The following is an 18,436-nucleotide window of genomic DNA, read 5'->3' as shown; positions in this document are numbered from 1 at the left end:
TTCAGACACTGTTCTGGGACAGGGTTTCTGTTTTAGCTCATAGAGAGAGAAATGTTACACCCTGGAATATTACACTAATGGCATGGCGATTGCTACTGATATAAAAAAGCTATATCAGGTATTACTGGAATAGACCAAACTGAAACCACATCTCCTTTTCCACTGCAGCAAGACAGTGAGGTAACAGCACAGCTTCATCTAGTACAGCAGAACTGGCTGAGTTCTGCCAGCCTGCTATTTCTTTTCCTTTTTATTGCTCTGAATATGCTGAATGCCAGATCTGGAAAGCCCAGTTGTCTGGGAACTTGGATTCGTTGGCCTTACATGAAGTCCTGTACACCAGCTGAGGAAGCCATGAAGGCAGCCTCAGCATTGCAGTTGTGCTCTCCACTTTAAAGTTGCGTCAGCAGCGGTCTCATTATCTAGCACAGACAGCATATTCATTGCTTTGGAGCACTGGCCCCAGCCTGAAGGCTGGCACATGAGAGAGTTGGGAAACTAATTGGTTTGATAGTGAATCTGAATATGCGAACACAAAAATCAAAGGGGCTATTTTTAAAGATTTCAGGCTTTCTCATGGGAATAAAATGGACAGAGCTTTTCTCAGTCACAGACTTCAAGCTTTTTCGAAGTGCTCTTTCCAATGATGAGTTGCAGAGGGAGGTTTAGAGACGCTTGATTTTTTTGATATGATTGCCCTGTGAAGGCTCTGATCTTTGCAGCATCTCTGAGGCCACTTTACAAGGTTTGGCCCATGCATCCCACCAGCTACCAGAGGCTGAGCTGGGAATAGGACATGCAGGTACAAAGGCCCCTGCTCTACTTGTATTTCTTTGGGATACAGTTATAGCTCACGTTATTTCTCCCTGGCTCTTTGTTCATAGTTGCAGCAATGACTTTCCCCATCTTGGTCTTGGCTTATGAGATCAGTTGCATCAGAAGTTAAAGGTTGTAGGAAGTACCCCCACGGGGTTTTGTAATGACTCATTCTTTATGGTCTTGGCTCGAGTGGAGAGCGTCTCGCATGGACTCATCTGGTTAATGGAGAGGCCCAACTCTGCCTTGCCGTCTCCACCATATTTGGGTCACAGTGCTTTCCAAACAGGCTAATTGCCTCCTGATCTAGGCCAGCCATCCCTCTCTTATTCCTCGGGGACCCAGCAAACATTGAAAGGTAATTAGATATTTATAAGGGACAGTGGAGCAGCCTCTCCCCGGGATGGGGAATTAGCTCCAAGACATGATCTAATTCTCAGCTCTCTGAAACGAAAGGTCTCCCTGCTGACAGTGGCCCTTCAAAGTGCAGGTTGAAAAGCCTCGAGCCCCCATCCGTGGTGACTGGCGCACGGGGATCTGCATCTCCGGAAAAGCAGTGAGGGATGGTGGCCTCAGCTGTGGGACCTGCTGATGGGGCGGGGGGACTCACCTCCGTGCAGAGGACTAGGACTTACTGAAGGGGGACAGAACTGTTTTGCAGGCCCTGTACCTAAAGACAAAGCCTTGGGCTTTGTTCTAGTGCTAAATCACCCTCATCCTTATAAAGTTCTGTGAAGGTGACATGAAGTTGTGCCCCTGAGCTGTACAAACACCGCTTGATCACATGCATACCCCACGTACAGAGCACATGGGCTTCATGCCGCACAATCTGCAAATCTTTTGACCCCGATCATGCCACGTTTGGCATTTTTGAGGAGGGTCCAAACAACTCGATTCATGCCTCAGCTGCCGATTATCTGCTAGCTAGTAGTTGCCACTGCACAGCACGCATGCCCAGTCGCTGGTCCAGGAAGCTGTTCTTACCCGTAAGGGAGATGATGGCTAATGACATGAAAACAAGCTCCATTGCTGCTCCCATCGTGGGCCTCTGGATCAGAGATTACGGCCCAGCAAAGTGAGTCTTTATTGTGGAGTGGGGACAGCAACCCTGCAAGAGAAAGGAGAGGTCATTTACTGGCAGCATCTGTCCCAGAACGCAGCTCCTAGCTATGAAATCCCCACTGGCCCTCTCCCTTAAGTCAGTTGTTCCCAGTCAGGGGCTGTCTGTCAAGTGCTACCTGATTCATAGTTGTTAGGGCCTGGAAGGGACCGTAGAGATCATCGGGTCCAGCCCCCCTGCACTTGGGCAGGAAAGACCGCTGGGGTCAGATGACCTCAGCAAGATGAGCATCCAGATGTGATGAGGCTCACTCCGAGCTCAGAAGGTGCCCTTTTTCTTGCCTGGCTCGGCTGTATTTAAGCATGGCTGGGAATTTATTTTCAACCCCCCCGAACCAATTTAAAAAAACAAACAACCCTCTACACAAATTTATAATTTTTTCAGGTGTTTATCAAGAAGCTGCAAGCCAAAAAGAATTTTTTTTTTGGTGAAAATTTGTTCTATTGAAAAATAATATAGACAGAAGCCTTTGAACAGCTCCGCCTCCAGTTGCTGCTGATCTGAACTATTCCCATTCGGATCCTCTCTTTTTCAGTTTCTGTCCTCTCCAGAATATGGTTTGCCTTGCCTTTTTCTTGTGTTTCCCAATTGCATCCTCTCTCAATTGCAACCCGCTTGATCTTTTTGCTTCTCTGCACTGAAACCTCCAAGTCATTAAACCTTGTGCCAAGGCAGCCCCCATACAGTGAGCTAAATAGGCAAAGCAGTGTATTCTAGTCTCCTAAGCTAAGCAGGCTCCTTATTTTCTATCTTCTCTAGGGCATCAAAAATCTGCTTATGCGCTTCCTGCTGCAACGTTCCCTTGACCCCTGTGGTGCCTCCCCCTGCACACACCTGACTGTCCAAGAGTCATGCTGCTTCTGCAGCATTTTGAACGGGATCCTCCACCTGACCAGCTCTCACTATTTCTCCCTTAACGCAAATATGCAAGCCAAGCTATTTTTTTTTCTCTGTTAACAAAAGTGACTTTTTAAATACAACCACTATATCATCTTGGATGCTCCTTTTAACAATACACTTAACCAAGAGCTAGGCATCTCGTGGGCTATGACTGTGGCTTACCCATTGCTCAGAACTGTTCCACTTTTCACAAGTGTTCCTCATGCCACCTATTTTCCATTTTCACTTCTTGTAAATTAGACCATAAGCTCTTTGGATAGAGGCTATGTTTATTAGTATCCATTAACCCAGTGTGCAGCACAGCAGGACACTGATCTCTAATCAGTACCACTACATGAGTAAATAAGAATAATAGTGAATAAAAACAATTGCAACTTATGTGACCACTTCGATCTGTGGCCAGGGTGGGACTCTGCATTTCTGCTCTTGCTCGGTTGTTTCCACCTGTGGCGCATGCAGATGTACAAACTGCAGAGACCTACATCCGGTGCTTGGAGAGGGATGGGGGGGAACCATTGCTAAACAGTTGGAAGAGCTCACTTAAAGGGAAGAGCTGTGGGAATGAGTCAGGCTAGTGCGGCAGGTTGAGAGCGAGCGGGGAGATGCTGAAGAAGAAAAGCCCTGCAGCTTGCTTAGGGCAATGTAATGCGAATTGTTGTTGGAAGAATTTACTGCGTCCTGAAGGACGGGCCTGAGCGCGCACATGTTGCCTGCAGCCTTCGTCCTTCTGGGTGTTTGAGACCAGCCCGCAGCTCTGCACCCTGGCATGAGCGTGTCAGAAAACCTGAGAGGAAAGGTGAAGGTGCATCCTTAAAACAGGACCAGGGATCCTCTGTTCCTGCTCATCTTGTCATCTAACCAAGAGGGCTTCAGTTATATTGAATGGTGCCATTCAAGAAGTTTGCATCTGGATTTATGTTCAGACTTTCCCAAGGGTCAGGGCATTGGAGCTATCTTCAAGCGACGGGCCTGAGCTGTGACTTCTTACTTTGTGTGTGTGTGTTTTGGATCAAATGTCCTGGCCTATCTCTATCCCTAATTAGAAGAAGGGCTTCTGGGACCTATTTCTCCCTCTTTATGGGCTGTTTTGACAGCCGCTCCGGAGCCTCCGATGCATTGAAAGGGGATCTGTCAGCCCCACTAATGGATGCCTTCATTACTGCTTCCACTCAGGGGAAGGAAGGGTGCGCCTGTCTGAAAACACATGGGTAGCCACAGAAGCATTAGCCTTCTCTTGGGGGGGCCTTGGGAGCAGGGATCCATTAGCATGGTGATAATGTTCAAGGCAAAGTGCTACAGAGAGACACTTAGGATTCCCTTGGGCTGCTCCACCCTGCTGCTTCACCCTAACCCCCTCAGATATCGGGGCCTCATCAGGGGAATGAGCACATGGATGAAGTAATTCTAATGGCACTAATGGGCCTCGGGGGAGCAAGTTCATGCAGGCTCCTGTACCTGAACACACATCCCCATGCAACCAGGCTGGCGGCCTTACAACGGCTGGAGGGTGGAAAATGAGAGGGCTGGGAAACCACCTCCATTTACTTACCGGAGACCAGCCATTTCGGTTCCAGGAGCCCTTGTGTGTTGTTCCCTGTCGACATGGCCGAGCTACAGGTAGGTTTGATACTTAGGATGCAGTTACTGGATCGGTCAGGCATCCCCCTGCACCGTCTGCATCAGCATCGGCATGGACCGGCTCTCCCTCACCCCGTGTAGCAGTAATAATAAACTGTACAGTGGGGGGATTCAGTGAGGATTTTGGGGGTACGAAGGTTCAACGAGCCTGGGAAGGGAGTCTGCATGATGTGTTCAGTAGGTGTTTGCTTTCTGGATGCACCTAGAGCTCTCAGCTTAGGTCAGGCGTATTAAAAGAGAGGCAAGAGCTGTTCAGACTGCCCAGCCCACCTGCTCTTTCCTGCCTCATCCAAAATCCCCACGCATTCAGACAATGCACCTCCCGGGGATGCTGCTCCGTTCACACCCACCCAAACCGCCAGGGAGCAAGCCCTGTGGCCTGACCCTGCCTTCCACCTTGCCTTGTCCCTTATGATCCAGCCCATCCTTGCATCTCAGCTGTCACTCCCTGCTCCTTGTGGGTTTTTCGTGGGTCCCTAGCTGGAGTTGCTCTGATTCACTCCGACGCGTGTGGGAGCAGCGCTGCCCCGTGGACCCTGAGGGCGAGCACGTAGGGTGGGGCATTGCCTGCCGAGCAATGCTCAGTGCCTCGGCCTGTCAGCTCCCAGCCTGACGACCAGGACGTAGCAAAGAGCGCAATCTATTAAACCAGAATAAACGAGGGCAGTTGACTCCCCCAAGATGAACGTTTGGGCATAGCCTTGCCGTTCATACAGTAGCAGCAACCCATCCTAAAGAGATTCCTGACTCTCCTCCCAAGGCTGGGACAGGAGTCAGGTGGCTGTACTGTGCTGAGATGCTTTCATTAGACAGGGATGAGGTCCCTTCCACCCCAACTTTCCCATGATCCTATAACTGTGGTACAGCTTCCATCGGTTCTGCTCAGATTTACGCTAATCCAGGGGGGAATATTCGGAGCGTAGCTCCGCACCTATAATATCCAGCACCTACTAGGCCAGCTGAAGGTGAAAGAGGCAAGAAGGCCTGGGAGAATAGCTAACCTGGCACATCGTACCGCTGGTAGATCTCCTTTGCAGAGTTCCCAGTGCAGGGGCATCCTAGGATGCATCGGGCATGGTGTTAAGGGACTGGGATGGTGTGGCTGGGACACCAGTCTCTTAAGTATTCCCCAGAGATTAGAGGCCTACGGGGATCTAGGCAGCCAAGGGTAAGACGGGGACACCGTGTCTGCACCAGCACAGACAACAAAAAGGGCGTTAGAGTCCAGGAGATTTGCTTCTGGGCTTGACAGTGAACTCTCCCCAGCTGGGATAGCAGCAGTCAGCCCTTGCTGCGTTAGCACAGCTTCTCTCTCCTGATCACCCTGCCCCGCGGGGCCAAGTCCCGGCTCCCGCAGCGGAGGCAGAACCCCCGTGGCGGCTTGTTATCTCAGCTGCGAGAGCTTCGTCAAGGGTCTGTTCTTCCCTCCTGCCATCCGTCAGCTGCAGCTGATGTCACCCCGAGGAGGAGGGAGAGGTGGGTAGGAAAAGTGGGTGACGGCAAGTGGATTGCACCGAGGATTTTCTAGGCAGGCCTGCCTCCCTGCTGTAATCACACCAGCTGAGTCAAACGCAACTTGCGGGGCACAGTGCATTTGAAGGAAGGAGAGCAGCCTGAGGGGGTTCTCCCTGGGATTACAAGGGTAGACGCTTCTTACAACCGGTAGCTCATTCTTTAATGGCAGCCCCTCATGGGGCCATTTAACACCCCTGGGAGACCCAGTGCTGGAGTTACAAGCTGTTCCTTCTGCATTCATTTACTATTGCTCGATGGGCTGTGGTTGCAGCAGAAGCGCTAAGGAGGACAGCGCGTGGTCTGGGCCTTAGCCTGGGTTCCCAGGGAGCTTCTCATCTGAAGGCCAATCTACTACAAAGGCTCACAGTTTTGCGGGGTGGGGGGCATGCACCTCAGGCTCTCATAAAGTGCTCCTGCCCTACCCTTGGGGACGTGGCTGTAGGTGCGAGTTAACCCAGTCACCAGTTACAGTAGGAGACTTGGATTCAAATCCAGTTTCGGATCAAGGCTGGAATAAACCACGTGCTTTCATTCTGTGCTTTTCCGTTTGCCTTCATCACAAAACTACCCTGCAGCCGGGTGCGACGGGTTCCTGCCTGCGGCTGCATGGAGAGATGCAAGGCAGGAAGAGTGAGGTGCTCTTGGCAATGCTGCCCCACAGCCTGGGCTCAGAGGAGCAAGTGAGCTGCACATCTCCAGCAGTGACCACCCTAGGGAGCCTCGCTGGTGCTTTTATGAGTTGGGAGTGTGCAAGTGTGAGCAGGTGGGCAGGGTGTGAGCGAGATGATCCTGCCTGAGGCACCCTGCCACCACCAGATAGCTGTACCCTGAGTGGCATTGGCATGGTCTGTGCTACCCTGGCTACCTGGGGCTATTTTGTGACTGCTGAAGCCTAGACGCTGCAGGAGTTGCTGAGCAACTGCTCGGTCCCAATGGAGACCTCTACACTGCCTGCATCTTCAGAGCAGGGTCACATTAAATATTCCAGTCCACAAGGGTGTCAGCCACCTTCTTTGCCTCTGTTCAGGGGTTAAATCACATTGGCAGAGGTGACAGAGCTATGGGGATCCCAGCCATCAATCCTGGAGGGCCCATCTTAGGTTAGCCCATCCAGGCTGCTCTTACCAGGATGTATCCAAAATGATAAATCATTATTTGAAACCTTTATGATGGGATGCCCCTAGCATGTGGGGCAGAGCTGAGGGCTGCATCCAGCCTGCAGAACCAGATGTGTTTGATATCTCTGGTCTAAACCAAGCCTAGAGCACACCCAACCTCCCCTGCCCACCCAGCCAGGTGTAGGCAATTCTGGAGTTCCCCAGCACCTTCTCCTAATTAACATAATGAGGCTGCAGGTGGGGGCGTTGCACCTGTTTAGGCTGCTCTGCCCTGTGAGTTGGCTTGGCAAATCCAGCAGAAGGCAAAGAGAAGCTGCTATCATCAGGTACGTGGTGGTGGAGGAGGAGGAGGAGGAGAAAAGGGAGTTAAAGCTAAGGGAGAGGAGTGAGCAGTAAGGTTGCTCTCTGTGCTGCTTGCTCTGCCATTATAAAGGAAACAGGGATATAATCTCCTCATGCCTTTTCCTCCTTGGGCCTGGCTAGGAGAGGGGTGGCCAGAGTTTCTGAGTAGTGCAGGGCTGGCTCCTTGAAGGGTGTTATCATGCCTTTTGTTTCCTTGTACATCTCTTTGTTCTGGTTCTCCCTTGTCCTTTGCTCTGACTGCTGGCATCCTGGCTTAAGGTCCCCCCTCACTGCTGTGTGCTCTTGCTACTGTGGTAAATCAGTGGTCTGGCCTTTCTGCTTGTGCTGCCTCTGAAAATGGTCCTCCGATTCCTGCTCACCTTCCTGACTTATTTGCTGAGTGACTTACATGGGTCTCGAGATGAGCTGAAGTGGCAGAATTCAGATGCAGGTGCTGAGCACCCTGACGTTCTCCTTTGCCTGTTGTGCTACATATTGTATTTTGCAGTGGGTAAAATGCCTTTTTTCCTCTCCCTGGAAAAGATCATCTAAAATCAAGGCGTGTCTCCTATGTTGAAGGGTATATGAGGAAAAAATCATCTGAATTTATAAAGAAAAATGGGCTAAAATTCAATTAAGTTTATGTTAAAACCAGTTTTTGGTATGTTTGAGGTGAGGATTTTTTTGTGTGGGGAGGATGCCTTTTATTGGATCAACTGCATGGTTGGATTAAAGTTACATAAGCTTTAAATGGAAGTCAAGACCTTCTTCATTTCAACTTTGCAATTGATCTAATAAGATATATTCCCCCCAAGAAATCCTTGCTGCTTGTGTGATTCCTAGACCATCATGGCTACAGCACTACTTTAACGTTGTTGTTTCCATAAGTTTATCCTTTTTTATTTTTATTTTGAGAGACGGATCCTGTACACAAGTATATCTGTACTGTAACTTATGGTGATAGCATGGTATGGATCCAGAAACCTTGTTTAAATTCTGGAAATGCCTCAAACACTGTGGGCTTGGGTCCTGCCTTGATCTTAATTGCACGGTACAGTCTAAACCCCTCTCAAGGTCCCCTAGCAATGTCTTGCAAAAGACCTCACATTTGGAATAGTTATGAATTGACACATCCATGGAAACTCATACCCCTCCTCTTACACACAACCCATCCTAGAAAATGTCTGCTACCTCCCCCAGTGTCATTGGGAAGACTCTCTTTGCACCAGATCTTGAGTTTTGTGTGGTAGACCCCATTAACTCCAGTGGTCCTCTATACAGAGGACCAACTTTGGTGAAGCAGATGATAGGATCTGGTCCTGGAAAAGGAATGAAGGTGGCAGGTGGAAGTATGGGGTTTTAGTCCTACGTCAACTAGCTATGGGACTCTGTTGGTAAATCTGCTGGTTAACACACAGGTGTGCAACCATCTGTACATATATGCTCACATGTAGGAAGGCAACTATCGATCCTTCTGGCTCATGGTGCATGTGGGAGAGGTCACCCAGCCCTTCAATACACATGCCCAGGCAGGAGCTGTGGAGGAGTGGGGGCTCCACAGGCCTTCTAGCCCTGCTTTAGGCCACCTAACACAAAGGCCAGACTGAGTCCAGACATTCGGTGCCCCGATGGCCTCCAGGAGTTGAACCCGGGTCTCCTGCGTGAACCACAAGAGCAGGTTATGCTCACGTGTACAAAGGGCCAAAAGTGAGGCTTACTGACAAGCAATAAAATGCATTTGTTACTGTTTAGAAATGACCTGTTTGGGTGAATGCAATAGAGAATCCTGCAGTCCGATCACAATGAAACCCCAGTACTGCTGGATTTATGTTAATGCCCTTCATTTTGTGGCTTGCCGTCAGGTGTGTGCTGTCTGCATTGAGGAGACAGGGCTTTGGCTACCTAATTTTGTACGTCTGTAATGCAGCCGGGCAGACGGAAGCGAATAGAGATGAGGCTCTGCCAGTCGTTGCCGAGCTGATGTCAGGCTGACAGTGGCCCCTCCTGCACACTTCTGCAGCTGCTTGCCTGCTCTTGGCAGCTCTGTGCTGGGAAGCTGGCGCTGCCAAGGTCAGGCATCTCTTTTTTTTCCCCCCCTTTCTCCTTGTTCATTTGCTGGAAAGTCAAAAGCAGCCCTCACTTGCCACCCTGCTGCTGTCTGGGGATTGGCTGGCTTTTAGATGCACTGTGCTGCTCCGTGATGCATCAGCTACATTTTTGGCTGCTCTGCTGTGCCCATCGATCATGTAATCCTTAATGGAAACTGATTTGATTAGAATCGGCTACTGACCAGTACCTCCGAGTTCCTCTGTCCCTTAGTGTCTCTGGGGTGTCCTCTCTTCCGGTAAATAAAAAGAATTAAGGGAAGAATTTGAAAAGGGGAGATCTTGGCTTCTATTCTATGACAAACTTCTTGATGGTGAAAGTCACTAACACCTAGACCTATCTCCACCAGGGAAGTGGGAGCCCTGGTATATTTGCAGCTAAACTGTGTGGGGCTCTGTAGGGCTGTCTGTCCTGTCTCTAGCATCAGTGATTTTATGCGTTCAATTGGCTGGGTGTCTGCAAAAGCCCATTCCCAAAAGGCTGCATTTTCAGAGTAGCTCAGCCCAGTCTGATGCTGCCCCTTGTTCAGGTATCTGAGTGGGAGCGGTTCTCTCTTTTGAGAATCTGCTCCAGTACGTGCATTTTGAATCTGCATTTGCTGGAGTGACTCATATGATGCATGATGAAAACAAGCGTTCTGCATACCACAGGCTCAACTCTCTTGACACATGCGTGCGTCTCCTTCTAACATCAAAGACTGGCTCGCTTTTACCCTGGGACCAAATATACCCATCTATTCTGTCCTGCCGGTACACACGGCAGGCAGATCTTTCTGATCTGCTTTCAGCAGGAAATGAATAAGGATGCCAAGATTAAGACACAGCTTTCTAAAATCCCTGCCTGTCTTTCTGCTTCTAAGTGCTTTTAATTAATAGCTGGACAGTGCATGTATGTACCCGCAAGTCCTGGTGCTTCATTGCATCTGCCTCAGTTTGATGCCCCTATACTGCTTAATTCTCCCCATTGCTTAGGCTCTGATCCTGGAAGCTGGTCCATACAGCTGAGCCCTTGCCCCTCTGCACAGCTGCATTGACGTTGGTAAGTTCTTGGCTGAAGCTGCCTGTGTGGAGCAGCTTTCAGGTCTGTGTTTCTGTATATGGTTGAGAAACAGTGGGAACCCTGTTCCTGATTGCGACCTTGGGGTGCAGCTGTGAGCAATATTTTACCACGGTTAAAAAATAACTTGCTGTTTGGAGATGGGGCCCTGAACCAAAGCTTCTGATCCCAGTGCCTGACTCGTCAGAGCTGTTTGAAATGTAGATGTGAGTTCTGCAAACAGATGAAGTCCATTTACAGGCTAAATCCAGCCGGAGGCTCCAAGCCCCCTAGGTTTGTCAGGTGTTTGCAATCTGAACGTTAGTGCTGGAGCCTGTCTCTGTTTAATATTTTAGTGAGCTGCTCCCAGCCAGCAGTAGGTGGGTTTCAAAAGCTTTAGTGTTCCAGTTCACGTCCTGACTGTGCTGATGCTCTTTTGGGGTCTGCAAGGCAAGGCTTCAGACGTCCCCAGCACGGCCTCCTGGTGAGGTTTTCCCTACTCTCTTTGCAACCAGAACAGCCTCCCTCATGACAAATCGCCTGTTTGGTTGCTAACCAGAACCAAGAAGTGCCATAAGTGGTGTCACCGATGAACCAAAATGGAATGGGATAAAAAGAGACATTGTGACCTTTACTGAACTGCCTCCACGATGGTCTGGCTTGAGTCCGGGGAGGGGGCTAAGGAGCATTTGTTCAAAACTGACTCTTCAGTCGCCTAGTGTGGGAATGGGGTTTGACCTTGGGTGCCTACACAGAGATGTCTAATGGCTTGATTTTTCAGAGATGCTGGCACCGTTACCAATATCATCAACCCAAGACAATCAGGCCACTGATGGTTCCCACTCAGCGTACAGGGGTTTTTCCATCAACTACTGATTTAGAACCTGTGGCTCGTTGTAGGTGCTGCTGTTCAAAACACGAGGCCCTTGAATTGGATGCTGCCTTAGAAAGAAACTAGGTTTCAAAGCACTTTGCAAACATGATTAGCTATGGCCTCACATGCCCGTCTTTGGGCAGGAGATGATGATGCTTAATGTCTGTTTAAAGTTGGAGGAGCTGAGCACAGGCAGGCCAAATGGTGTTGTCTAAGACGCATAGCAGAGAGGAGAAAGGTGGGAGAGGAGGCCTGGCCCTTGCTTTGTGCACCAGACTGTTTCCTCCTTTTCCAGAAAACGAAAATCTCAATGCCTGGAACTCTGTGCAGGACACAAGACACCTCGGGGCTGAAAAACCCTCCTGCAGACAAACCTCCCTGACTCCCTGCTTTATAGAAAGCCGTTTTTGGAGGATCGGTGGTCTTCCTTCTTTACCTGTAGCATTTGATTCTGAATAGTTTTAAGGCAGCCTTAACTTGTTTATATGGCATCAGGCAGTTAGTTTGCGGTATCTGTGCTGCACCATGGACTAGTGGCTGGTAATCTGACTGGCAATGTGCTTTCATTTTTATAGGGCGCGTCTACCCAAGACGTTTTAAGGCGCATTAGCCTAAACTTGAGGCGTGTTAGGGCTCGTGAACTTTAAAAATGGCAATTTTGGGCTAATTGTGCCTAAATTTGATACCTGCAAATGGAAGTATCAAATTTAGGCAGGAATAGTTAAAGTGCATTAAAGTACTTGTGGACATGTTAAAGTGCATTAACACTCTGTGTGTGTGTGTGTGTGTGTGTGTGTGGGCTGACTTGAGTCCCAAGTCAGCGCGTTTAAACGTGTGCACATGTGGACGCCTGCCTAACCCCGCTTAATGACCATTAGGTTAGCATGCCTAACTTTAATACGCATTTAAATGCATGTGTAGACACGCCCTAGAGTCCTGCATTCAGAAGGGCCAATAGCTGGTGCTCCTGAGACTCTGATTTTATGGATGTGGTCCTTGTAGAGTAGTGTTGGAATTGTGTCCTCAGCTACACAGAACAGCTACAAAAAAACCCTGCTTTAAACAAACACCCAAAGGACAAGCGGTTGCAGGGGGAATCAGCTACCCAGTAAGATAGAAGTGCTATAATGGGCTGCTCAGTGAATATGTGGCATTGCTGCCTTCTTCTTGGCTTCCCTTGGAACTGAGCACCTACATGGTACAGGCTCTGTCTTATGAATAGCAATAGGAACCTGTACATTGGGTTTGGGGAGGCCTCTCCTACTGCTTCTCATGAAGTCCCCTGGGGCCGGGATGTGCAGTGAGAGGGCTGTCATGTCATAAAGCAGACATGCCACTTACATAGCACCCCTTGAACAAAGCTCTCAAAGCCATTTGCAGAGCAGGGGTTGCCTTCGGAGGTGGCTTCTAAAAGCTGAGCAAAATCAAGCTCGAAACCTTGGATTTCCACTCTTGATTAGGGCAGGGAGTTGCGTATTAGAAATGAGTCCCTGAGACAGGTGCTAGCACATTTCTCCAAGGGTTATGTCCATTAGGACTTCATAGAAACTGGTTCGGTTATTTTTCCCCTAGCAAGGAAGCATAAAGAGGGCTGTGTAATGAAATATGAAATTCACCCAATCTTGATAAATCCAAATCGATCTGCATGTGGATTCCCACATTTACAGGGGCACGTGTGGGGTCCTCTGTGCATGTAGACTTGGCAGCGTGTTCAAGACGTGCGTCTGTGCATGCACGCATATATGCAGGTGTGTAGGACATGCCTTCCTAACTATGGAATAACTGAATATGTGCGAAAGCAGCCTGGTGGGGAAACTAGCAGAAGAAATGAGGATATGCATTATTTCATTCTCAGCCAAGTCACTCCAAGTGACAAAGCCCTCAGTGCCTCCATTCCTTTGCTAGCTGATATGATGATAGGGAATAGCATTAAGGTCTCCTCATCTCAATCTAGTCTGTGCTCCAAGGATAATGTGTTACTGGGTTTAACCCTTTCCACACCTGCAAAACCTGGGAGAATGCCTTGTTATTTATGCTCAGGGCATTACAGTCTACTCCCTCTCGCTTGCAGTAGGGCACTGTTAATATACCGGTCTGGAAGAGCGATATACCTCCAGTGGGTCGCCAGGGCAAAACCGTGCATTGGAAATATCACCTGCAGAACTGCTGCTCTGGCACCAGTAACCTGCTGCCTGGGAGTTATGAGGGGAGAAAGTTGCTCTTCTTGCAACAAGTCTAATCCCCAAAACTGTATGAGGGCAGCAGAAGGATAGAGAAGTAATTGGAGCTGCTCCTTCTTCTGGACCAGACTGCTGGAGCAAGACCTCTGAACACACACTTCCCATGGAGGCTCTGGGGCTGTGTACTCACTTAGATAACTGCTCCCTATGTCTTCTTCCAGGTTGGGATGGAAAATAGCACCTCTTCCCCTCCACCCCCTCCCCTGGGCCAAATTTCTGGAACAAAACTGTTCCCTTCTCAAACGCTGCCTCGTTCTAGCAGTGACATGTGCACCTTGACGCATTCAAACTTGGAGTTTTCCCCTTGCTTCTGATTGTCAGGGCTCATGGGAAACGCTGAAGTACTGAGAGGGGAGGGGTGTTTGCTGTATTTCAAACCTCATTTGGAGGCAGGGGGGCCAGAAATCTCATGCAAACACGACTCCTAGCCCAGATTCTCCAGTTCAACCAGAATGCACCTCCCAACCCGGCCTTCTCTCACAGATGGTTGAGATCCCACCTCGACCTGAGCCTTGTAGACTGAGAGCTTGCAATGCTGCATCCTGGGCAGGTCATTGGCGGTGGGAATTGAACCTACATCTCCAAGCTTGAGTGTCTGCTGCCTGAGCCGAAAGTCTCCTGCGTGTTAGGACTGTAGGAGGCTCACCGATTTCTGTACACAGCCTGGCCACCACAAAAGGGAGACAGCCCCACATTGAGTGGGTTTGCATCCAAGCTCCCTGCGGCTGTCCTGCTTGACTTGTTCATTCACTGCCTGGCATAACATGTCTCTGACGGGGACCTCTAGGCAATGTTCTGGTATAAATAAACCTGGAGGCTGCAATGAAGCAGTGCCTACCGGGCCGCGGGTTTGATCCATGAGCTCAGGCAGTGGAGACTGCAGCTCTTAGACCTCAGAGAGCAAACTCAATCCTTGCACAATCTTGGTCACTTCACTTGAGGGATGTATGCCCCTGACTCTGTGGAGCTGCATACTTCGGAGCTGTTTGCTTGGGATTTTTTAGCCAACCTATTTTCAACAAAAGCCACTGCCAGGTGAAATTTCCTGAGCTCTGAAAGCAAGACGTATTTTGTGGCTGATAAACCAGTGCTTTTGTCATGTGTATGTACAGAGCCCAACACAGCTGAGCTCTGATCCAGTAAAAATACTGGTAATTAATAGAAAGAAGTGAGAGAGAGAGAGAAAAGAAATGGAAATGTGAAGAAATTAAAGGCAGGGGAGAGGGAAAAGGGGAATGGAAAATGAAAAGACACTTGTGTCAGCCTAGATGTCTCCTGCTTTTTTTCCTGTGGCATAGGGTAGTTCTGTAGGTTTTCAACCCTTTCTTCTAAAGGTCTCCAGTTTGTTATAGGGCATTTGGGGAGGTGTCTTGTGACCTGTTGCGTGCGGGCTGGGACAGAGGGGTTGTTTTTACGGATCCCTCTGGGTTCAACATCTATGATACGGTGGCCTGTGATAGCTGGGCACTGGACCCAGTGACCCACGTGTTCCTTTCCAATCTTAGGCTCCTGGAGTCCAAAAGGGGAATAGAAATGAGAAAAAAAGACAGGAAGCTGAAGAAAGATGAGAGGGGAAAGAAAGCAAGGAAAAGAGGCCAACAGAAGAAGCGGAGAATGAAAAGGGAAATGAAGGAGTGAGGTTGCACTGGGCAGGGCGGGCCCAAGCACGTCCTTCGTCTGAACTAGCGGGACAAGCTCTTACACAGGGGGAACAGCTCTTCGTAACTGAGAGTGTTCCTGGGGAAACCCTCTGCTTCCTTGTGAGGCTTAAAAGAGTGCATGGCTGGAAGGAAAAGTGTTTCTGATTTTCACTAGTGCATGGGAAAAAGGGCCTTTCCTGCTTCGCTCAAGCTGAAACCACGTTGTAAGGTCCATGCAAATGTTGGGGACGCTCACGTTTTGAGTAGAACCTTTTCCCTTCCTGCCTTATTGAAAAACAATATCCTGTAGTGTTTTAGACTACTCGGTGCAAGCCCTGCTTCATCTTGTCAAATACTGCGTGCTGGATTGTCACCTCAAATGAATTTATTCAATAGACACTTCTTCAATTCCCAAAGCTCCCATTTTGTCATGCAGGTCACTATGGGGGAGATAATTTCTTTAGCACTTCAGGTATTTAGCGGCCCTATGAAAGTCATCAGAGCTTGGATTTTTGGAAAATCCCCTCCTTACGAGTTTTACTGTGCTCCTTATATATTACCCCAAACAATATAGCTTTTGATAGCAGTGTCGTTGTGTTCTTGAGTCACAGTATTAAGCACCTATTGGGTTTTGCCGGATCTGGAAAAGATCCACTTGGCCATCAGGACAGCAGCCCCAAGCTGCTGTCCGCTGAGTGGCCCTTGCGGATGCTTCCTGCTTGCGTCAGAAAAGCAGTTTCCATGTCCAAAAGGTGCACAAAGGTTAGGCTGAGTAGGGGTGGGAGCTAGCTTTTCTCTGAGCAGGGGAAGATGAGCTGAGAGTGGGATAAGGCAACACCTGTGGGCTCCTGGTTAGGGTGGTACATGGTTTGTGCAGCATAACAAGGTGCGCGGCTGTGCAATTTTCCAGGCATGTCTTTAGTGAAAAGCTCAGGACTGGGGCATAGTCGGTCCTGCCAAAGCAGCTGGCCAAATGGGAGGTTTTGCCCCTTCTGCAGCTTTTGCAGCACTTGTGCTCTTGGAAATGTATTGGGTTCAGTGTGTCTGTTATCATCTCTCTTCCCCGATACGTTCAGAGCGGTCTCCTTAGCAGCTGAACACAGCAGCGGCGCACGCCAGCGCTTGCTGAAGCCGTGCTGGTCGTTTGAACGCTGCTTGCAGCCCGTGGTGACATTTTTCAACCAAAGCTGGCCAGGCCCTATGCAGAGGGCATTGCTGGGAAGGAGTTTGCTTCCCCCCTGTCCATGTAGGCATAGAGCTGGGCCACCCAACACCTCGAAAGGATCAACTAGTGTTTGAAACAGAGGGACTTTTTTTTAACTGCCTTCCCCCCTACAAATGAACTGCTCTGAAGGCAGATAGGATCATGCAGGAGGGCAAGGGAGGGAGCAGAAAAGGGGGGGGACCCACTTGTTTTAAAAGCCAAGCTCCTGCATAGCTGTAGCAGCTAACCACTCTCGCCCACCCCTTCAGCAGTTTGAGCATCCTGGTAGAAATGGGGCAGAGAGGAGCCTCGTGCTCCTTGTGCCCATCATCTCCTGCCTGGCTCTGGCCTCCACCACTTGCCTGTGGGCCCAGCCTGGAGATTTTCACCTGTGACTTGATAACTGAGGTGACCCCTCACTGATTGTCACCGTTGCCCCAGCTTCCCCCACAACCACCTTGCACCTCCCCGACAGGCTGCAAAACCCCTTGGTGGCCTGAAACACAGTAGTCATCCTCAGCACACACGGAGCAGCCCAAACTTCTGCTCTCCACTTGAGAGCTGCAGTCCTAATTAGGAGCAGAGACAGGAGAAGCAGTTGACGGCTGCGGTGGCTCTGATCCTCTCTCCTTGCAGTGGGGAAACCAAAATCCCCATGCTCGTCTGCCTGCACCCTGCTGCCCTGGGTCTCTCCCAGCCTCGGGTGAAACCCAGCAGTGTTTGTTGTTGTAGGAGTGGGGAAGAGGCAGGCTAGCAAAACCCTCTGTATGGTAGCTACCCTTCAGCGAGAAATTTGGGGATCTCCATCACCATGAAGTGCCCCCACATCCCGTGCAACACCGTAGGCTGACAGCATGACTGAAAACCCACCGCCCCTTCACAGCTCTGCTCGTGGTTAATACCAGCATCCAGGCACTCTCGTCTTCAGCCACAAGTGAGACATTCCCGGACACCCCACCCCACCCCACGCCCAGCCCCTTTCCAGCACAGCGAGAGCTTGCAAGACAACAGCTAAAGGGACAAAACCCATCTTGCACCGCTGCCTACACCATCCCTTCCCAGTGCCAGAGGGCAGGCGGCCGGTTCCCTGAATGGTATCCCCGATGCCATGCAGCTTGTTCCCTGAATGGTACCCCCAATGCCATGTTCCTAAGGCAAGCTGAACGCTGCTGGAGGTGACTGAAAGTTAACATCGATGCTTCCTTGCCATCCAGATAGCCCTTCACTCCTATTCCCGAATTGAGGCTTGGAGAAGCAGAGGGAGACCACTTACCTGGGCCTGGATTGACACGTGCGTGTGCACGCCCGGGGCGAGCGCCTGTGCAGGGGAAAGCCTGGCGTCCTTGCTGCTGAAACAACCTTCCCGTCGCTGCCTGTCCTCCGCCTCCCCCAGGCAAGTCCTTCCCAGGCGCTGCTGCTTGCCTGTGTGTGGATGTGTGTGCGCCCAGAGCCACTGCAGCATCTCTGCATTAGGATGTGCTCCTCCCTCTCCCTCCCTCCCCTGCGCGCTCCCTCGCTCGCTGGCTTTCAACCACCACTCGGGGTCCCTGGAGAGAGGGATTTTTTTTTTTTTGTTTTTTGCTCTCTGCCTTTACCTCATTTACCACAGTCCAAGGACCAGTCAGAGAGGGAGAGCGACTTGCAGCGTCATACATAATTCATGCTCCTTCCACAGCCTGGGCTGCTGCTGCTCTCACCAGCTTCAAACACAACCACCCCCAGATTGGACTGATTCGCCTGGGGACCCACCCCATCCTTAGTGCCGAAGGATTCAAGGAGGGCATCCCTGCGGGCCTGAGCTGGGAGAGGGCGGGCCTGGGCAGGCAGGGAGGGGAACAGGAGCTCTGCACACAAGGCTTGAGCCTTGCTAAGTGCATCCCCGTTTCAT

At 50.1% G+C, this 18,436-nt stretch overlaps 1 protein-coding gene across 1 annotated transcript in view; it reads right to left on the bottom strand.

Moving 5' to 3' along the window:
• The window catches only part of CNTN2 (contactin 2), a 43,849-nt gene extending 25,832 nt beyond the window's left edge, over nucleotides 1–18,017 (bottom strand). The window contains exons 1-2 of the mRNA XM_006273878.4: nucleotides 17,822–18,017; nucleotides 1,801–1,924 (exon numbers count right to left, since the gene is read on the bottom strand). Coding sequence (XP_006273940.2) covers nucleotides 1,801–1,855 — 55 coding nt within the window. The 5' untranslated portion in view covers nucleotides 1,856–1,924; nucleotides 17,822–18,017. The remainder of the gene's footprint in view (nucleotides 1–1,800; nucleotides 1,925–17,821) is intronic.
• Nucleotides 18,018–18,436: the final 419 nt, after the last annotated feature.

This window comes from Alligator mississippiensis, chromosome 14 (genome assembly GCF_030867095.1).
Source record: "Alligator mississippiensis isolate rAllMis1 chromosome 14, rAllMis1, whole genome shotgun sequence".
In the NCBI taxonomy this organism is placed as follows: Eukaryota; Metazoa; Chordata; order Crocodylia; family Alligatoridae; genus Alligator; species Alligator mississippiensis.
Note: the sequence above shows the minus strand (reverse complement) of the source record. Positions and strands in the feature narration are given on the sequence as shown.